The sequence below is a fragment of the Lycium barbarum genome, chromosome 4 (assembly GCF_019175385.1).
Source record: "Lycium barbarum isolate Lr01 chromosome 4, ASM1917538v2, whole genome shotgun sequence".
Taxonomy (NCBI): domain Eukaryota; kingdom Viridiplantae; phylum Streptophyta; class Magnoliopsida; order Solanales; family Solanaceae; genus Lycium; species Lycium barbarum.
In genome coordinates, this window is record NC_083340.1 from 36,385,048 (window position 1) to 36,407,939 (window position 22,892).

At 35.9% G+C, this 22,892-nt stretch overlaps 2 protein-coding genes across 2 annotated transcripts; both read left to right on the forward strand.

Moving 5' to 3' along the window:
* The first annotated feature begins 826 nt into the window (after positions 1–826).
* On the forward strand, positions 827–8,933 carry LOC132635877 (uncharacterized). The gene is made up of 9 exons (XM_060352466.1): positions 827–1,027; positions 1,934–2,014; positions 3,526–3,575; positions 5,170–5,247; positions 5,483–5,540; positions 5,685–5,734; positions 6,727–6,835; positions 6,918–6,979; positions 8,642–8,933. Exons 1-9 carry the CDS (start codon positions 944–946, stop codon positions 8,682–8,684), a joined length of 615 nt encoding a protein of 204 aa, XP_060208449.1. The 5' UTR covers positions 827–943; the 3' UTR covers positions 8,685–8,933.
* A 2,708-nt stretch (positions 8,934–11,641) lies between these two features.
* Positions 11,642–16,262, forward strand: LOC132635878 (serine hydroxymethyltransferase 3, chloroplastic-like). Its single transcript, XM_060352467.1, has 11 exons — positions 11,642–11,996; positions 13,211–13,406; positions 13,507–13,681; positions 13,766–13,883; positions 13,973–14,085; positions 14,186–14,308; positions 14,842–14,946; positions 15,092–15,178; positions 15,258–15,365; positions 15,594–15,666; positions 15,745–16,262. The coding sequence occupies exons 1-11, from the start codon at positions 11,840–11,842 to the stop codon at positions 16,017–16,019; spliced, it is 1,530 nt and encodes a 509-aa protein (XP_060208450.1). The 5' UTR covers positions 11,642–11,839; the 3' UTR covers positions 16,020–16,262.
* The last annotated feature ends 6,630 nt before the right edge of the window (positions 16,263–22,892 follow it).

Below are 22,892 nucleotides of genomic sequence, written 5' to 3' on the forward strand. Positions count from 1 at the left end.
GGAATTACCAAACTTATGCCGGACCCGCCGGACCCGACATAAACTTGTGAAGGAATTTCCAAAGTTATGCCGGACCCGGCATACTTATGCCAAGTCTGTTCATAAGGCATAAGTATGCCGGGTCCGGCATAACTTTGGTAATTCCTTCACAAGTGTATGCCGATGGGGGCATAGCGAAATTTAAACTCTGTCTTGCGATTTTTTTAAAAATTTTGACTGTGTGGGGGTTCGAACCTGAAACCCATGGGGTTTAGCCGAAGGGCAAAATTTAAAGATTTCAAATATGAGGGGCAAAATTTAAAGACCACCCCAAAAGAAGGGCAATTCTGCGAATTGCCCCTTAAGGTTTGCGTACATCCCACCCTCCCCAGACCCCATTTATGAGATTAGACTGGATATGTTGTTGTTGAATAAATATTCCTACTGGAAAGAAAAAGGAAAAAGGAAAAAGGAAAAGAAAAAGAAGAGAAACAAAAGTGAAAAGGGTTATCCTCCGTTACAGATTTGAGTCAAAAATATCTCTCTCGTCATTAAAGTTTTCAAATATACTTCTGTCTTAACGGAAATATCCCAAATAATCCGATTCCATTTTTAAACTCATTTCATTTAAACCCGACCCAATTAAATAAAAAACTCATATGCGACCAATTTGTTCTCGATTCCTACATCTAATTAACCCATATGAGTTTTTTATTTAGTTAGATCAGATTTAAATGAAGTGGGTTTAAAAATAAAATCAGCTTATTTTAAAAAAATTTCATTAAGACGGGGGTTATATTTACCAAATTTATTAGGGAGGATATTTTTCCATTTTTCGAAAGTGGAGATGTATTTTTGACCCTTTTCCCGAAACAAAAAGCAAGGAAGCTCTCTCGGGCAACTTATATTTCTAGTTCTTGGCGTTTGCTTTTAGTTGGAATTCAGAAACACAAAGAAAGAAAGGATGGCTTGCGTGCACGATCACGATTGCGCCGACCATAACTGTTCCTCTGATTGGTCTCTCTTCAAGCATATTGATCTTCCTAAGGTCCTATTCTTTCTCTTATTGGACTTCAGTATTAAAGATTCCCCATGGAGGGTTTTTAAATACTGGATAAACCCACTTCCACGGAGCTACTTGGGATTGAATAGCTTGTTGATTCTTGATTGTACTGCAATTTGATTATTTCATACAACAAATTAAAACTGCTACTTCTTTTGGTTTCTGGATTATAGTATTAATTCTCCTTTAGGTTTTTGGTGAGGTGGGGAGTACTAGTATTGTAATGAAGAACCTCCTAGTTTTAATATTTCTATGCTGATATATAAAGTTGGAACCTTTAGGTTCAGTAGTAACCTAGCAGCTCAATTTAGAGTTTTTGGTGTTTCTTGTTCTGTTAAGCACTATACCTATATGAAACTGAAATAATGGAGCGAGTACTGCAACAACAACATCATACCCAGTGTAATCCCACTCCCACGAGTGGGGTCTTGGCAGGTAGAGAGGCTATTTCTTATAGACCCTCGGCTCAAGATAAAGCATTTCAAAGAAGGTCAGAAAAATATGGAGCAAGTGGGGATAGAAAACTTAGTGGAGTCCGGAATTGAGTTTGAATGGTTCTAAAGATAGTGTAACTATATAGCTCTAGCAAGAAATTTGGTGTGTTGCAGTTTCTTTTGTTGGCAAGGGTAGTTGATCATCTATATTATAAATGTATAATTCTTTGAACTAATTTCAAAGGACAGAGAAAGTTGTAAGAGAGGTTACTTATCAAATTGGACTAATTTTCAAATTAAAATGCCAGGGTCATAGTCATTTGTGGTTCCCTTGTTAGATATAGGGTATAAGCTTCAGACTTGTGATTCTTCAATTGTACACACTCAGATTACCTTATGTATAGATTTCTTAGCTTCTTCAAGTTCCTTATAATTTTTTTATTTGTGTTGCCAAAAGGTGTCTGCTTTGAATGAGGCTGTCACAGGGAGTGTCAAATCAGTTTTTAAACCTTGGGAGCAGCGTTTGAATACTTCGGAGGTAATTTCATTCAAAAAAATGGCTGGATTTAGAGAAATCATCATTGACCTTTTTCTTTGTTATCATGTAGTCTGTAGTGATAGACTCAGTCTGTGCAAGAAATGCATTGGCTTAGTCTTTTCAGATATAATTTCCAAGATAAATAGTTTCAATAGTCTTCTTATCTTAGTGGTCCTGTTGAAAGAAAAGACATGTTACACTTGGTGGTTGTTGGAACTGAATATATCCCTTAAAACCTACTATTAGATAGGAAAAAGAACCAGAAACAGTGTCATATTGGCATATGTTGTGATATGCCGTAACACATGTACCTTGGACTTTGCTTTCTAGAGTGATCCTTAGCTGAAAGACTTACTTGATTTGAGGAGAAATCCTTTCCTCAGTCTGATGGCTTTTTGAAGAAAAAAAACATGGTGTAAGTGCTTCTAGCTGATAGTCTTTGCTTGACATGGAAAATCTTTCTTCTCCTTAGTACTTTTAACATCAACCAAATGCTTGACATGGAAAATCTTTCTTCTCCTTAGTACTTTTAACATCAACCAAATGTTAGTGTAATTAAAAGTCTCATAGTCTCACGTACATTTAACTTGTCATCCTTATTGATTTTTATTTTATTTTTCTTACATATTCAAGGCCTCTACTTTCTTTTAGTTCTACAATCTTATACTTCCTTTCATTTCTTCGTACCCTGGTAAGAATATAAAATTACATCAAGAAGATGAGGAAGTCTACCTGGACAGGAAGAGAAGTTGTCTGCTAATAAATAAGTCATATGCGTTCAGATTGGCAACATTCGTCTTCCTCAAAAGGAGAACTCTTTCTATATAACCTCCTCCAATATCCAAAACTAGATTTTGAAATTGATTTTTTCAAGTACCTGTGAGACACTTTAACCAAATGGTAGCAGAGTTTGCTCCCTTCTCGGGTGACCTTAATAGGTTTGTATGATGGACAGAGTTTTGCTGCTTCTGATGTGCTTTGTTATTTCTTGGATCTTTCTACATCATTAAATCTTCTTCTCTCTTTGGAGCAAGGGCACTTTAAAGTTTTTCATTGAGTTGGTAAGACATACTTATTAGATCTAAAAAATGATGTGTTGTATCCAGACTAGTACCAATCTCAGTCTTTCATGAGTAAAATGTGAAAAATGAGATTATCTTATTGCTTCATCAAAAAAAATGTGAAATGAAATTACTGATGAAGGTTATAAAAAATGATTATCGAGGAATACCATGGCTAGTGACATACTTTCTAGTAGCAGTCGCCTTTCCTCAAATTGTTTATAGAAAGACGAAAGGGTGCTATCTATTGTTGTAAAAAAACATGAATTTTGTTTTGATACACAGTTTTTTTTTTTTTGTGTGTGTGTGTGTGTGTGTGTGTGTCATATATATATATATATATATATATATATATATGAACATACCTCATTATTTTGCGAAATTTGGTCCTTTTCTCTCTTTCTCTTTTTCTTTGGATGTATGTATACTTCGACTTATTCTTTGGTACAGGGCCACTTGGAAAGCAATGAAGGTGATCCTGAACTAATTGTTTTCATTCCGTAAGTGTCAACTTTGTTATTTATTCAGCTTTTGCACAGTCATCTGATTTATTTCTGTTGGGCTGCATTCCTTTCGCCTTGCATTTTGACATTCCTTTTCCTTCATGTCTCTCAGTCACCTTCAAAAAGGCCTCTTGGCCCAGCAAAATGTTCAGTACCTAAAAGCCTAATTTCTGTGTAATTTGAATAGAAAAACTAAACTTTTTGAATGCTTTTCCTATTTTTACTTGTTTCCGTAATTACAAGTTTTTCATTCTTCCTTGCCATTCTTGTTGAACATCGTGTGATGATGTTTTCTCCAATCCTTTCACCCCTAAGTTGCCTTCCCGCCCTTTGTTTTGAATCAACTGTTCTCATATAAATAACAAATACTCCAAACTGATAAAATACGAGTGCTGTAAGAAAGGGTTTTACTTTGATTCATGTTGCAGCACTTGTTTCTTTGAGGAAAATGAAGGAAAAATCTTTAAGAGAGGGCTGATTGCTGCAAACTCTAGAAGTTCTGGAAGATGAAGAGAAGCCATAGGCAAAATAATGTTGAAAATAAGAGGATGATTCATTATTAGGTTCGTTCAAGTTCTATCATAAAGAAGGAGAGTAAATGGAAAGAGGGATGAGGAGCGAGAGGAGTACCAATTTTTTGCTTTTGTATTGATTGTGAAAGATATGAAAGGAATGACTATCATTTAAAACTAGTTCCTTTGATGAAGTATTTCTCCTGATAATAATTTGAAGGTCTTATACGGTATTACAAAACTCTAATTAGAGGTTGCTCCTTTTCCTCCGTCTTCACCCACATGTAGACTCAGACACGAAACATAACACTTTGTTCACCACCGTTTATCTTCATTTCTCTCTTTCTGCTTGCTTATATCCTCCCAAAAATCAATCGAGAAAAATTAACGTACCTCTTTCCTCTCTTCTTTTTATCCCCTTCTTTCAATTCAAAAGACCAAATAGGACTAGATTGCTTTGCATATCAGGTAGCATGAACGCTACTATCTCTCTCTCTTTCTCTCTTTTTTTTTTTTTTTTTTTTGATAAACTGGTAACATTCGAACACTACTATCTCTTTAAGCTCCTTTATTCCTGCATTAGTAGCACTCTTTGGATTGGAATAAGAGAAAGTTATCCATAAGTTAACTTGGCTCATTCAATAGGATATCTAAATGGTTCTCTCCAGCATTCTGTTTGGACAGAAAGGAACAACAGCATTTTTTAAGGCCACAAGAGAAACATTCTTAGCCTTAAATCTATTGCTCTCTCTTTGCTAGCTTTTTGGTGCAACCTAGATTTTGTACAAGATGTTGATGCTATGTTAGATACTGTAGAATTGAGGACACAATCTGTAACTATATTTTGTAGCACTAGCTTAGTGGTTGATATCCTTATAATAAAATTCTGAATTACTTGTCAAAAAGGTAATATCAAATCATGTGATCGTGTTGCAGAAATAGGGGAACTGGTCTATCTTCAAAATGGTTTGAGAAAGGAAAATTGCGTCTGTATATGTTGATTGCCATTTCTTAATCATCCAGCACCTCCATGTTACTTTCATCTTGTATTCATAGTTGGCTGAACTTAATCATGATAGGTTCACAGCAGATGTTAAAATCAAGAGCATAGCAATTGTTGGCGGTGCTGATGGAACAAGTCCAGCTAAGATGAGGGCGTGAGTATATTATTAACACTTCTTGCATTCATAAGTTACTGACGGAAGTTTGATGAGTAGCAGATTGTACCAGCAGAGGATCTTTTCTATGTTATCTTTTCTTTTGGCTAGCACATTCAGTCTTCCACTTATAACAAATTTCTTGAAATCCCAGGCATATATAATTCTTTCAACATGCATGTATCCTGGAAGTTTTATCTTTATCTGCCCTAACACGCTTTTGCAATTCATCCAGATTTGTCAATCGAGATGGGATTGATTTTTCAGATGCTCAATCTATGCAAGCGGTTCAGGTACTCATATATATGATTTCTTTCTTTTCTTTTTGATTCCTGTTCAGGTATCTTCTCAAGTCACCTTTTGAAATTTTTGATGCATTGAACATAACTCCTCCTCCACCCCCAACCACTTTTTCTGACACTCATTTTACTTGTAAGGAATGGGATTTAGCAGAAAATCTGCAAGGAGTTTTAGAGTACCAGACAAGGTATTTTTCCCCTTTATCCATAACAATTTCTGCTTCATGGTCTTTATGTCAATTTTGTAATTGCAATTTTGAACATTGATCCCGTGCGTGCATGCGCACACATTGACAATGATATTTCATAAGCACAATCATTGTAATATAAATTTTCTGATATCAAGTTCTACAAAGTGGTGGTTAGACAGACTCTGTTGTACGGGGCAGAGTGTTGGCCAGTCAAGAACTCTCACGTGCAGAAGATGAAAGTCGCGGAAATGAGAATGCTGCGGTGGATGTGTGGGCACACTAGGAGAGATAGGATCAGGAATGAGGACATCCGGGACAAGGTGGGAGTGGCATCGGTGGAGGACAAGATGCGGGAAGCGAGGCTGAGATAGTTTGGGCATGTGAAGAGGAGAGACATAGATGCCCTAGTGTGAGAGGTTGGCTATGGACGATTTTAGGAGAGGTAGAGATAGGCCAAAGAAATATTGGGGAGAGGTGATTAGGCAGGACATGACGCAGTTTCAGATTACCGAGGACATGACCTTAGATAGGAGGTTGTGGAGGACTCAGATTAGGATAGAAGGCTAGTAGGTAGTCTCACTTTTCTTTCGCACTAGTAGGTGTAGTTTAGCTCTACTGTTTATTGCCTTTTGATTCCTACTTTTATGTGTTGGGTCTTGTCTTTCCATGCTGTTTTATCATGACTTCTTTGCTCTTGTTATTTCTCATTTTCGCATTGCTTTGATTTGCTTGTCTGTATCCGACTCTTTTCCCTTGTTTTCTTTTGAGCCGAGGGTCTTTCGGAAACAGCCTCCCTACTTTTCAAGGTGGGGGTGAGGTTTGCGTACACTTAACCCTCCCCAAACCCCACACTGTGGGATTCAACTGGGTATGTTTTGTTGTTGTTGTTGTCCTTTGAGCAAATTGTTCAGATCACTGTTATAGAAGGTCGCTTATATTCTGGCTGAATATTTTGGTTGTCTCAACACTGTCTGTAAATATCCATTCAGGTATTCTAGGTTTCAAAGTGTGGGAAATATCACATTGCATTTCCCTGATAATTTTGGTGCTGATACAACACAAATACATTATATTGGCTTGAAAGGAGAAGCCACACAGGTAATCAGATTGAAAATGTTTGAATTCCATGGTGATTTGTTTCAGATATTTAATTTAATTTGCTTCAAATAATCGTGTACAGCTGAAGAGGGACGTTGTTGCAAATATTGTTTATGAGATTATGCCTAACCCCTCTGATCACAAGTGAGTTACTGTTTTCCCTTTTATAAAGATATTGTATGTTTGGTTTCTGTAGTGTTAATTGCTACCTTGGCAGTTCAATTGAATGCAAAATTCAACATTAGTTATGTTTTGGATTTCTTGAAATGGCTTCACTCTCTAGTAGGATGTGAATTATTAAGTTGCAGCTTGATGATTAAGGGCAACTTTCTAATGCTAGAGAGAATCTGAATCGTATTAGCTTGCTGTTGAGTGTCTGTATGAAATTTACACTGGCAGTCCCCGATATCTAAAATCCCTCCATCCCATTCTTTGCAATATTCTTTGATAGAATGGAGGTTGAAATATTTGTTTGACTTTTTTAGTATAGATAAAGTAGTGGAAGAAAATATTATAGTAATAGTTGAAAACGGGTGGAGAAACTATCACATCAAACGAATTTAGTGCTTGAAACTTGTAAAAGTTGTCTAAAATAATTTCAATAAAATTTCTTTTACTTATCAAAAAAAGTTGTTCAAAATCATAATATTAGTTGACAGTGTCAAATATTTGGAGATATCCCAAAATAGAATTGGCGTTAAATGACTTGGGCGGAGGGAGTACCAGTGTTCTCAATCCTAAATGCATGAGGTGGTTACATATTTTTCTGGCTGCAGATAATAGGGGCATTTAAGCTTTTCAACCGAAAGTGTATTAGCTTTGCGCTCTGAGCATTTTTTCTATGATTTGCATAGCCCCTAGCCTTAAACTTTTCTGAATGAACATTTACATTAATTTTGAAAAACCAAAAAAGGAAAAAAATAACATGAACATGCTAAGAGTGTTTCAAGGAGTTTCTTATATAAAAGGAAGTGTTTAGAAGAGTTCAAAACACTTGTATACGTAGTAGTAGAGCCTTTCTACTTTTCATATATTTTTGGAGCATATAAGATAATTCAAAGAAACTTTGATTTTCTGAAGGATTCTCTATTTTCCATATGCATCTTATGTACCAGGGTTTTCTCCTTCACGTCAATAAATTATTATCTTCACACAAACAAAAACAAAAAAGGACATGTGCATGAGGAAACATTAAAACGTGCATATGGTGGAGGCAGAACAAAGTTATTTGTTCAATGTAATTAATTTAGAAAATGGTAATTCCCAACTAAAGCAGCAATACTCATTCTATATTGCCCAAACTTGTGAAAGAAATATAAGCTGTAGATATCTACTAATGTTGTGAAAGAGTGTGAACACTCATACAAGAGCTGTAGATATCTACTAATGTTGTGACAAGGAAGAGTGTGAACACACATACAATCTATTGTCTGTTCTATTTCTCTCATCCCAATCATTCTCCGGAGGCTCACACCCTTCATCATAGTGATAGTGGATCCAACATTTATTGAAGCACAAAAATGCTTGACACCATATTGCAATGTTTTTTTCTTATGAGCAAGTTATATGTTGTTTGGCACAATCTCTACTCATCCACTATTGTCCATCCCTCCCCCAATGTATACATGTAAATCAGGTTGCAACCTTATTTCCTTTCTAATGCAATCAAATCCTGGCACCTCCCTTTCCCTGCCCTATTTGAATTCCTGTAATTTGGCCTAGGCTTGCTTTTCATATACCTTCAACTCTCTTTTGCATTTACTTGCTGCCCATAAGTCAACTAAAAGATGGTATCTAAATATGCAGGACTCGATCTGAGACTGGCGGAGGCTTTTCACATGTGGAATAAGTTGTGTTATATGCAGCTCTCATGGGTAGAGTGCTTTTGTCTCTGATGTACACTGTGATAGAACTTATAGTCGAAATATAGCCAGGAATTATTAAATAATTTACTGAAGTTGCATTAACTGCCCCCAGCTGCCTCTTCTCTCTCCCTCTCTCTCTCTCTTTTTTTCCTTCTATCTTTTGACACAATCGGTCATTTCTTGTGACATCATATTCCAGTGGAAGGGTGACATATCTACACTGATTCGAGCTATGAGATTTGTCATACTTCTCAAATCGGATGCCATAAATGGGTTTCGGATATCTTTCTTGCCTTTAAAGTTTCCCAATTTCTGTTACTTGAATTGTGTCAATGATAGGCTTGACAGTCTGCATTGCAGTTCCAGGAAAATGCTGATTTTGAGCAGATAGTTATGGCCTTATGAGGCACTAACCTCATATTATAATTGCCAATATAGGAGCCTAGGGTGATCCATGGGTATTCTAAGTACTTTTGTGCATCTTTTCTGAGGGTGCAGTGCCTGAAAACTCCCCGTGCATGCGTATGGATTTCTTGAGCCTCAGACGTATGCAGATTAAATTTTTGCAGCCATTCCACCTTTAGATTCATGATGTTACTCATATCAGGATGCCTAAATTGAGTTTAAGAAATGGTTGTTGCATTGTATTTCTCTGTATATCTGTTGCTTGTGGTCTATATGCCTTTCAACCAACAAAAGCCAGAGTCCAGAGGCCTTCATTTACATATCTGAGAAACAGATAGCTCGCGGTAGAAATGTTAAAGACGCTGCAAAAATAAACAAATTAAAAGTTTGCTTTTTCATGGTTCTTCACAAGGTTTTGAAAACTTGCATAGGAACTTGTGACTTGCGTACGAGAAAATAAAGACACAAATTGCAAAGAGGAAAACATGGAATTAGCTTCAACAACGGCATAACTAGGGCTGTTCACAGTTTTGGTTAAAACCAAAATCAAACCGAAAATTTAACCAAACCGAATAAAATAACCGACATTTGGTTTAGTTTGGTTTGGTTTGGTTTTAAATTTGAAAAACCGATAATATTTGGTTTGGTTATGGTTATAGTAAAAAATAACCGAATAAATAACCGAACCAAACCGATAATTATATACATAAAATTTATAATTATTTATATGTATAGTATTAGCTTTTCATAAATAATTAAAGATATTTTATACCTTTTAATTATTAATTTAATTTTGGTATACTTATTTTTAAGGCCCATGTCTTAAAAGAATATGTCCAACAATCCAAGCCCAACTCTAATAAGTCGTAAGCATAAGGGTTGTTTGTATTTTGAAACCTCTGTTTGACTTGTTCTTTTGAATCTAAATTGCGTTGCAAGTTTGGTCCACCTGATTTGCCAACAGCGTGTCTTTCCCTCAATATGCAGCAAAGTTCACCCTTGTGGGCTATGAGGAAAAAAGAGTTTCATAAGAAATTTGAAGAATGTAGAGAGAGAATATTTGAATTGTCACGGCTAGTCATAAACCGAAAAACCGAACCAAACCGAACCAAACCGACAATAACCAAACCGGTGGTTATTTTTTTACTTGGTTTGGTTATGGTTTTAGATATTTAATAACTGACTAAATTGGTTTGATTATGGTTTTAACCAATAACCGACCCAAACCGAACCATGAACACCCCTAGGCATAACCAGTGTAATCTCACATGTGGGGTCCGAAAATTAGCTTCAAGTGAAAAAATATGCAATGCGAGGGACATTATCTGATCTCGCGCAAAAGGGTGAGAATTGATCGGTCAAGGAGTAGCTTCACTTGAAGAGTACTTTCTTTTTCTATGATTTTTATCTAGATAATCATTGAAGAATGCTTCCTTTTAGCAAACGCGGGTTTGCTTCTCACAGAATGCGACGCGCCAAGGAGCTTTTTTTTTTATATTTTTTTTTATAAGATATTCTTTTAAATATTTTGACCAATCAAAAGGAGAATAGAAACGTAAATAAATAAATTGAAATAGAAAAAGCAAAACCAAAAAAGAGAGGCGTCTTTTTTTTTTTTTTTTCTAAAAACATTGAACTATATGAAACACACCCTTAAAGATAATGCAAATACTATTCTCTTAGTATTAAGAAAAACTTTATAAATTATTTCATACGTACTCGTGCAACTTTATATTTTTATGACAATTAATTAAAAGTAATTGCTACTAGTAATTTCGGTTTGCAAATAATCTTATTTCACTTACTTTGTTTCAGTTTATTTGACAATCCTTTTATTAGGAAAACACAATTTTACTCTTAGATATCTTCCACACCTCTTAATATTTAAATTTGATTAAATTCTTTAACTTTGATTTGATGTATGTTCTCTTTTCAATCACTACTTTAACATTTTTGTTATCACTAATTTATATAAATAAAATTGTTATCTTAATCTATGTGTTTAATGAAACGTCATCATATATAAAATGAAATGGATGAAATATTTTATTTGCTCGAAGACACTATTGGGTACAGGGGCGGAGCTAGGTTGGGTCGAGGGGTTCCGAACTCCTTCGGCAAAAAATTACATTGTATATATAAGGTTAAACTTATTTTTTATGTACATATAGTAGATATTAAACCGCCTTAATAAAAATATTAGCTCCGCCATTAATTGGGTATTACATCATATTTATTTATGATGAAAATGCACTGTTTTCCCTTTAAATGGGCTGGTCTTTAATTTTTGGCATTTAAAATCTAACTTATACCATGTGGGGCATAAGTTTAGCATAAGTTCTTTAAAGATCGAGGCATAATTTGTGAGATATTATATACGAACATATGAATTTATAACTCATGAAAAAATTGTTTGTCTTGATTGACAAAAATTAAAGACCAGCATAAAATAGGGGCTAAAGTGCAAATGACCCCACATTTTATCGGAATTAAAATTAATGTTAGTGAAGTTTTTGTTTTTAATGAAATTATCTTATTTGAGGCCAGGGCTAGGGTTCTTTTTCTGTTCCTTGATATATATTCCAAAGTCGTATACAACAAACAGTAGACAAAGCGGTTAATATTTCGTTCGTTTTAATTCCAGTGTTTGTGTTTCCAAGTGAGAATCTTTTTTCTGTTTGCAAAATAGTAAACTGAATTTTGGAGGCTTGTTGAAGTGAAGGGATTGGTGATAATGGAAGCTTGTGCAATGATGGGTTCTGTTCAGCAGCCAGTGTGGGTTAAAGGGTCAGCTTTTCCTTCAACTATGAGTCGGGTTAAATTATGCTCTGTAAAGCCTTGCAGAGCATCCAGCTTGCTAGCTGGAAATCCTACTTCCTCTGTTTCTCTAGGTAATTTCAACTTCTTCTTTTTTACAACGACAACATACCCCGTATAATCCCACCAGGTGGGATCGGGGGAGGGTAGAGTGTACGCAGACCTTACCTCTTCCTTTTGACGGGTAGGGAGGCCATTCCCCCGTAGCCCCTGGCTCAAGGAGAGATGAAAAGGCATCATTAATAATAACTAATAGCAGCAAGATAATAGGAGGACGTATCAAATGAAACAATCAGATAGTGATAGAGGTAAGAACAAGCAATCCAAAGCAGTATACAAAGGCATGGCAAAATACTATCAAGACCTATAGTATGACAGGATAAGTAAGACAACCCTCAAAAACTTACTAACCCTCTACCCTAATTAGTGAATGCATATGTAAAATGTTCTTTAGGACTGTTTTGGTTATCTTTATGCATAAAAATCTGTTTTTTTTTTTTTTTATTGGGGAGGAGGGATTTCGGTTTGCTTGCATATCTGTAGTACAAATGTTGTTTGTTGGACCCTTGATTATGTTTTTATGTAAGAGTCCAGGAAATATGTTTTTTGCAGGAGTAATTGCCAATAGGTATTAATTATGTGTTAAACCTAATTAGTTGATGTTATTGCTTATATCACAGACCAATGGTGTTATTGGTCTTGTGAAATTATTGCTAAACTTATATTGCTGGTCTTATTATACTTTTTTGTTTTTTTTGGGGGGGCCCCGGGGGGGGGGGGGGGGGGGAGTGTTTTTGATTTGACAAATTATAAATGTAGAATCTTGAAATACACCAATTGCCTTATGGGATGAACTTGTTAGATCATGTAAAGCTGGAATGTGGTATTTGGAGGACCTCAATTTTCCTGCTGTAGGATTCTTAAATTGGAGTGGTTGGTGACCTCCCAATTTACTTGGGTTGGGACTTAGAAGTGTATTTTTCTTGTTTACGAACAACAGATATGAAGAGCATTCCATCTTGTTATATTAGCTCCTTAGAACCAATGCAGAGACTATCATTGGTCTTAGAAGCGATTTTCATTGAGCATTTTAGTTTGTTTTTTATATTCTCTGCGGGGAATGTAAAAACTAATAGTGACGAAATCAAATTCTGGTGGATGAAGAATGTAAAACAAATAGGGACTAAATCCATTTCTGGTGGTTACATATCCCTCATGAATGTGTATGATGATATTTACTTTTTTAGACTTTCTTCATTTACTCATTGGTGTCCACTGCATTTTCTAGGTGCTGGGAGCAGCTTTGAAGACCATGGATTGCGTGAAGCTGATCCTGATGTTCGTGCTATTATTGACAAAGAGAAGCAACGTCAATTTAGGAGCTTAGAACTTATTGCCTCTGAGAATTTCACATCTCGAGCAGTGATGGAAGCAGTTGGTTCTTGCCTTACAAACAAATATTCTGAAGGGCTTCCAGGCAAAAGGTGAATTTTGATATTAATCATGCATTTCTTCCTTACAGAAAACTTGTCTTCTTTTATATAGCTTGTTTGATGACAATTTTCTAATTCTTAATTGTATCAGATATTATGGTGGGAATGAATACATCGATGAGTTGGAAATTCTCTGTCAAGAAAGAGCATTGGCTGCCTTTGGTTTAGATGGAAAGCAATGGGGTGTGAACGTTCAACCATTATCTGGTTCTCCAGCAAATTTCGCAGTTTACACAGCGTGTCTTAATCCACATGACCGGATTATGGTTAGTAACTATAATCGGTTTTCTTATTATTGGTCTTTTAGCAATTGCATGGACTGACATTTATATTCTGAGATTGTACCTTAGGGATTGGACTTACCTCATGGTGGCCACTTGTCCCATGGATTTATGACTCCTAAAAGACGAGTTTCAGGCACCTCTATTTACTTTGAATCCATGCCTTATCGACTTGATGAATCTACAGGTAACAACAGTGTGCTACTTTAACATGTTGCATTTGAACTGTTAACTAGAATTATCAGCTAATTGGAAGCCTGTTTTAACTCTAAACAGGTATTCTTGATTATGAAATGCTCGAGAAAACCGCGAATCTTTTTCGTCCAAAACTTATTATTGCTGGTGCTAGTGCATATCCGCGTGATTTTGATTATCCTCGTCTGAGAAAGGTACAAGTATATAATAATTGGATCGCTACATTGTTAACATCTTCTTGCTGTGTTCTTTGTGTTTGGGATCTAATATTATGCTTGTGGTATATCTTGGTAGATAGCAGATGCTGTTGGAGCTTTCCTAATGATGGATATGGCTCATATCAGTGGGCTTGTTGCTGCCTCTGTACTTGCTAATCCATTTGAATACTGCGACATTGTTACTACTACTACTCACAAGGTATAATTTCTTGCCAAGCTGATAGTTTTGTTCTGAGCATATCCTCCCTTCCCTGCTCTATAAAAGAAATGCTAAATAGTTATTTACCCGTTATAGTTTCTTTGTGCATCGAGTCTCGTTTTCCTAAGCAATTCTTCAAAGTTAGATATATGGGATTAGGCTGGGTTTAAGGATATATAATGAGGAAAATTAGGCGCCCCGGACAAACCCGTTCTTTTAGTATAACAGCTTCCAAGCTGTGTGCAAAGTTCATGTGTGGTAGATGTTCTTATTATTGGCGGAACAGTAGTGTTTCTTCTTGCAAATAAATTATCAAAATCCAAATTGTACAGCAAACTATACTGGTTTGCATAAGTAGGAAAACAAAAGATGTCAAGTCATGTTGTGTTTGAGGAATATGTGCTGCATCAGTCTATATTAACTTATAGATTTAAAGCTTTTATCCTAAACAGAAGATGGAGGAATTTTGGCAGTTACAAAGTAATATATATTATATCTGTTAACTGTGGCCTAAGTTTGACTTGTCTGTTCAGTCTCTTAGAGGTCCTAGAGGTGGAATGATCTTCTTTAAAAAAGATCCAGTTCTGGGAATGGATCTGGAATCTGCCATAAACAATGCTGTTTTCCCTGGTTTACAGGTCAGTTCAATTTTCTTTTTGACTATCCATTCTTCTCTTTTTCCTTTACGGAATATGTTCCTTTAACAACTTTTCCTTTGGGACTCTATATTATATATCTGGATTGTTTGAATTGAGCTACCAATATTATTGTTTTTCTCGTCAGGGTGGTCCCCATAATCACACAATTGGAGGACTAGCCGTTTGCTTGAAGCATGCAAAATCACCTGAATTTAAGGCTTATCAGAACCAGGTACGACTTTTGGCTTCTTTACCCAACACTGGCTCCATCTGTACTGCAAATATGACTCCATTTTATATTAATCTTGTAGGTGGTCTCCAACTGTAGAGCTCTTGCAAGCCGATTAATAGAATTAGGCTACAAGCTGGTCTCAGGAGGGAGTGACAATCATTTGGTTCTTGTGGATTTGAGGCCCTTGGTGAGTTTCCTCAATTATACCTTTCTTTTCCATTTTTCCTCTGTGAACTGGGGTGGACTTATATTGTATAGGTAATAAAAATCAAATTATATTACAACAACAACCACCATCCATATACTAATTTGGTTAAAGTAAATCTTCAAAATAACAAAAGATGGCTAGAATTATCTGTGTAATGCTGGCTGTAAGCACAAGGATATATGTTAACAGTGTTCATTTGTCAATTAGGGAATTGATGGTGCTAGAGTGGAGAAAATACTAGACATGGCATCAATCACTCTGAATAAGAATTCAGTGCCTGGTGAGTGAAGCTTATGCAATTTCATTTTTTTTTAAAAAAAGTTCTTTTGTATTTACACTGTCAAATCGAAAATTGTAGGTGATAAAAGTGCACTAGCACCGGGTGGCATCCGCATAGGTTCACCCGCCATGACCACTAGAGGTTTTACGGAGAAGGAATTTGTAGCAGTTGCAGATTTCATTAATGAGGGTGTGCAAATTACTCGTGAAGCCAAGAAGTCTGTCTCTAGTTCCAAACTCCAAGATTTCATGAAAGTTGTTACTGCACTGGATTTTAGTTTGAAGGATAAGGTGTTGGACTTGCAAAAAAGAGTCGAAGCTTTGACGACCCAGTACCCATTGCCTGGTTTATGAAAATAGTATTGGGAAGGCCAAAGTACCAGAATTTTGCAATGTGTTATTTAGAATGTTTTAGGATGATTCCATGCATGGATACCTCTACTAGGTTGCTCTCAGAAAATCATCTATGTTTGTTCTCCTCCTGGAAAATGTTACTGATTTATCACCTATGGGTTGAATCTCAAAATAGGAGTGGGTGTTGTAAAACAATTGAATTTCTTTCGAAATGTTTGAAAACTACATGGTTATTTTAGTTCAGTTTTGTCTACCTATTGGAATTTCAAGATCTAAAATGCTACTTAGGTGATTTAATAACACAACGTACACAGAGTGCATTCCAGTAACTGTGGTTTATGATCATCAGAAAATGACTGAAATCACCCCTATGTTTGGGGTAGGTTTAAAGTAGTCCCTTAAGTATTACACTTAGTAATATAGGTCCTTTTTCTCAGAAGTGAATATAAATTTGGTTCCCGTAAAATATTTAACCAATTTTGGTTGTTAGAGTTAACGGGAATTGTGTGCAGCTTTGTATTCTATCCGTCTCAAAATGGATGTCGTTTTTTTCATTTACAAGCCCCTTAAGAAAGCATTGATAAAGAAAACATTTTGACTATTTTACCCTTTTAAAATATTGCACCATGTTATCTCTCCTTAGAAAATATTATTATATATCTATGTTAATTTCATCAATGATGTATTTCCTCTTAATGTTGTAATTAATACAAAGGGTAAAATCGGAAAAAGTTGCTTATTTTATCTTTGTTTTTTAAAATGACAAGTATTTTGTGACGGAAGGAGTAGCTTTTGATGTTTTTTTTTTTTAATCTATTTATGGTGATCGTGTAGTTTTAAGTGCATCTTTTGCTATTTTGGTTTATCTTCGGTGTATGGTGTACAGTCAAACCTGTCTATAATGGCAACGTTTGTCCGAAAATTTCATGGCTGATATAGTGAGGTGCTGCTATGTATGTAATGTTTAGATCTCATTTAGCTATTATAAACAAAAGTACGCAAACCATTATTTTTCTGTACTTTTTATCTTACATATACACGAAAACGATACACTTGTTAATTTTAAAATCTCGATAGATTTTCATATCTCATTAATTAAAAATTGAAAAGACTACTAAATTACTAATAAATCTATAACTAGTTGATACCAATAAAGAGTTAACTTCTAAGGAACATATGCATTTAAAATTAATTGAGAATTTAAATATCTCAAGTTTGACGTAAGAATTCTACAATTGTATGTTGTTTCATAAATTCCAGTCTCTTAGTGATAATATAACCCTTGAATTGACGAAGAATTTTGTCTATACTTTCAGCAGAAGGGAATTCAATATCTTTCCCTTGAAGGTTGTCTAAGAGCTTAACATGTGACTCTTTTATCCCACTTCATAACAGTTGACTCTTAGCAATAGCTTTTTATTTTTATACATAATATATTTCTTACAAAATATTATTACACAATATTTGAGTATGATGTTATAGAGAGGTAATTTTACAAAGAGTGTACTGCTATAATGGATGTCACTACTGTTATAGGTAGAATGTTGTTATAAAGAAGTAAAATATAACATGAAAAATCAGTCCCGGATAAAATCAGGCCATTATAGTGAAATGTTGTTATAACGAATGACAATTATAGAGAGGTTTGACTGTATTTTGTGTTGCAGTTTCTGGGGGAAGTTTGTTGACAGGGCCCAAATTTAGTTTTTTTAAGGAATATAGACCCCACTTTTAATTATTCGGTGACAGGACCCTTTTTATGATTAGTGCTAATTAAGTGGAGACAAGTTAGCTGAGCGTCAAAATAAACCTCAAGTTTTAAAAAATACATTTTCATCCAACAATTTAAAAAAATAATAAATTAATAAAATAAAATTATAACTATTCCAAGCTTTCAAATCAACCCCCAAGTTTTACAAAATTACACTTTTTTCTAAATCAAATTATTAATAATTTCGCCAAAATAGCCAAAAAACCCAGCTGCCCCAACTACTTCTTCTTTTTTACAACTGCCGCCATTAATGTCACGACCCGACTAGGGGCCATGACGGGTACCCGGGTGTTACACCCCGCACTTTCAGAGCATGAGCATGCCACGTACATCACCGTAGTAATGGAATATCGGAGACGTCCCATGATGTTTTGGAAGGTACAAGCTATGAGAAGTATGTAATAATGAAGTAAAGGATGAATTACGATCTCGTAAGTCGTAATCGGGAAAGACTATTTTGAAACACAAGAACATATCCATTATCAAGTATAATAAATGATAAATATCATGTATGGAGAGTTTCGGAAGATTTCGAGATCAAGCAAATTGAAGAAAATAAGTTTGACGAAAATTTGAGAAATGTTGGCAGGATTTTGGACAGATTTTTAGTCAACTTTGGAGGAGCATATCTCCTAGTATATTAGGATTTTTAAGGTGTTTCAAAATCCTAAATGAAGTTCGTCGAGTCAAGTTTTCAATGCAATAAACCGCTCATCGATACGACGTCAGAGTAGAGAAATATGGACGTTACAAGTTCGGCTGACAAAACAGAAACGCGTGCTACAGTACTGCTACAGTACCAACTTGCTACGGTGCTGCTACAGTGACCCGACCCGAATTTGACCCTATATAAATGGTAATAACCTTTTTTTTCATCAGATTTTGCTTAGAAAATTCCAGAAAAATCAGAAGAGGGAGTGAGAGAATAAAAAAGTGAGCAATTTTCAAGTAGCGGAGTAGTAGTTTAGGTCCGGGTAGAGCGTGGTTGTGTTTGTAGTCTTGTTTTGCGATGGATTCGGTTTGGATTCTTGGCAAACATTGGAGATGTTGCTGTCCTAGTAAGAATAAGGTATGAATCTCTGCTTATTAATATTATTTTTGGTTTATTCACGAAGATAAAGTCGTTAAATAATCGTATAGCGGGTTGGCTAGTTGTGAAAATTGGAAAACATCGTGAGGGATGTTTTATGATACATAATGGTGTTGGAGATGATGTTATTACTATTGGTATTGTTGTTGATGTTGTTGGTTGCTGAATTGGAATTTCGGGCTAGGCATATAAACGGGGAGATGCTGCCCGATTTTCGGCAGAATATAGAGTAGTTTGACTTGAAAGATTAGTATAAGTATACTATGATGTGGCTAATGATAGTGTGAATCCTCTTAAATGTAGACTCTCGAATTCGGACGAATAAGTGTGGATAACTGGAGGTTGAACAGGTATGTTAAGGCTAGACCCTTTCTTTCCAAAGGCATGATTCCTTCCGTGGGAACCCATACATGTTCCCTAAAATGTCCTTATTCTCAAAAGCTAGAGATTCATGATTCTTAGAGTTTTTACGAGGCTAAAGATAAGTATGTTTTATGATGACGATGATCCTATTTCTAGAAACTCCTATGTTATAATTCCTTACATATGTTTCATAACTTCCTTACTTCCAAAAGTTAGAGTTCATGATTCAAAGGCATGACTTCTTTCTTGATAATCCATATTTTCCAAAATGTCCCTATTTTTCGAGTCAAAGATTTATGATTCTATAAGCTTTTATGACAACAACAACGGACATGTTTTTACAATGTTAATGACGATGCTAAAGATGAGAATGTTTCTATGATGATTACGACGATGATGATGATTTCTTGTTTAAAAGTCCCAAACTTATGATTTCAATGTGAACATGAAAATGTTGAGTTATTTTCGTGATTTTCTTGATTTTTATTCATTGTTGTTGAACTCGCCTTATGATAATTGTTCCTTCAAGGTGAGATAGAGCGATGATGATTATTCCATAATATAATCAGAGGTTACCGACCTTACGTCACTTCGATGTACTTATAGCTTTTATTTGGCTCTCATGCGTGCTTTATGTTTATGTATGTATTTTCTCACACCGCGCCGCGCTATAGTCGGCCGGGCATGGCACGTAGATGTGCACACCACTGCAGTGGGCATGTTATGATATTGCCCCGGACGCGGGCTAATGAAGATAATACCGAGCCTTAATGGTCGGGCATGATACTATATATATGACACCGAGCCTTAATGGCCGGGCATGATACTATATATATGACACCGAGCCTTAATGGTCGGGCATGGTACTATGTTTATGTATAAAAATATTTTTTTAAAGGCTAAGCATGCATCACATCCGCCTTATGAGGCATCCAGATGTACAGGTTATCTCTTTTATTCTATGTTACCTTTCATGTCTATATTATGTTGTTATTCATGCCTTACATACTCAGTACATTATTCGTACTGACATCCCTTCTCGTGGACGCTGCGCTCATGCCCGCAGGTAGGTAGGAAGACAGATCAGACCCGTAAGTGTTCTATCAGTGGATTCTCAGGAGCACTCCACTTACTTCGGAGCTGCAGTCTATTTGGTATTGTCCTTATGATCATTGTATTCAATGTAGAGGCTCGTAGACATGTGTGTACAGTTAGATGTTTTATATCTCCACCGGCTCATATTGTTGTATAATATGTTGGTGGTCTTGTCGGCCTTATCTTGAGCTCTTGATACTTTACTGTTAGCCTTGCCGGCTTTATTATATACGTTATATTGTGGCGACCTTGCCGGTCCACATATGTACATATGTGTTGAATGATCGGATATTTCTATGTTGGGCCTTTTACGCGTGCAGGTGTTCTTTGAGTTATGGTTATAATATTCAAAGTAAAGGATAAGTCAGGTGGTCCCCGGCCTACAGGTCGGAGCCCGTCATACTCCTGGTAGGGGTGTGACAAATTAGTATCAGAGCAGTTCGTCCTAGGTAATGTCTATGAGCCGTGTCCAATAGAGTCTTGTTTATGAGTGTGAAGCGCGCCACACTTATAAATAAGAGGCTGCAGGGCATTTAGGAACCATTGACCTTTGTTTCTTATCTTAGATCGTGCCATAGAGCTAAATCATTGGATATGATGTCCCTGATTCTAACCCCAAATGTTTTGATCATGGATAAGCAATTGATTATGCCACTACGAGGTAATTGCTAAGAATTGAAGTTGTTCATTCGAAAGGTATGTTTCCTGTTTTATTAATATGGATAGACGTTGATATAAGAACTTGAGCAAGATATTGTGGGTATTTGTGATTGCTCTGTGGGGCATTGGATGTGTTTTCTGGGCTGTGTGTAGGAATGAGGTAGTATGAATTATAGAGGAAATTCTGCCGAAATTTTTGCAAATTGAATTGTTTGCATGTTTATAGAGAAAGAATAAAGAGAAAATGTGACCATCAGCCGTTTGGTAAGTCATGATTGAAGGAACAACTATGCAATGCTTTCAAAGAGAAGTTTTAGAGTGATTTTAATTTAATTTAAAGGAGGAACCCTGGAGGGAAAAATGATTAGTAGTTAAGAAACTGGGATGAGTTGCATCCGAGATTTTCGAGGATTGGGACCTATTGGAAACATAAAGAAAGTTGACATTAGGAACTCAAATACAGTATTACGATTTATAGATTAGATTGGTCTGTAAGTGATAACAAAGAGATATTGATGTGGGAAAGGCAGTTAACGAGTACGGGAAAGTTCCACCCTAGAAGTGTATATATATATATATATACACGAGATCAAGATGGGTTTGTACTTATAGTGGAATGTTCTGCAAACTTCTAGGTAGATATTATTAAGTGGCAAACGGGAAAGAGCACTTTAAGAGCAACGGAAATCTACGAGGACCTTCAGGACAGAAGTACGAGAAAGTGCGGTTATGAATTGATTAAAGGAAGTTATGTGATTGGCGACTATAAGAGGAAGTTTAATAAATTAATAAGGTTGGCCAAGGGTAGACAATGATGGCATACGACAGTGGACTTGGGATAGAGATACGATTATAAAGGAAACAGGACGAATATACGAGAAATAAACATACATACGAGCAAGCTATGGTATCGTAAAGGGAAATAAGAAATGAACGAAGGAAGAAAGAAAAGGGTGTATTTTACTAAAATTTCATGATGAGAACAAGAATCGGCGGGACATTAGAAGGATTATGACGCATGATTATGATACAAACAATTAGTTAAGAGAAACTATGGGACACTATGAGCTAAATTAAGAAAAGGACGAATCGTGAGAATATGAGAGAAAGTATCGACTTTTACTGGTATGATATAAACCCAACTCGGAATCGAGAACCAAGAGTAAGAGAAATCTCAAGGGTACTGGGGAAAGGATGTCTATGAAGGAAAAAAAAAACTTACGACTGAAGGAGCATGGTATAGTCGGGCATTCTATAAGGAGTCTAACGAATTCCGATGTCACCATTGATTCATTAACCTAGGGGACTATTAGGCATGAAAGAAGGATGAGTTGTGTCCAATATGTATGGATGACTTGATACAAGAATCCATTTAGCAAAAGAGAAATAAGTCAAACCAGGTGATAAAAGTAACTCCGACATTATATTGACTAGAGGAGTTGAAGGATCGCTAGGGTCGGCCGAATGACTACCAAAGCGGTCAATACTCGAATGTTACTGGTATATGAGAACATTATTAGATGAGTTAGAATATTCCCAAGTACAGAAGAAGGAAATGTACTGGCTTGAAGGAGTCGAAATTCGAGATGAACTAATATAGCAAGGATGTGGTAAAGAAAAGTGGAAATAGACTAAATGCATGTATATTATGAGACAGACATGGGAACAGAGGCATGACAAGATAATAAAGGTTTAGAAAATCAAGGAATTAAGTTTTGTCACTGCAATACATTGTGTTCCGGGCTATGATTCGAATCGCTCGTACCAGAGAAATTTTTGGTTACAATTAAATATGCAGCAACATACCCCAAAAAGGTAACAGAAGAAGTGAGTAGGCATACAAGTGACCAAGGTTAAGTATCAAGGACAGTCGGGATTAGTAAAGAGAAATCGT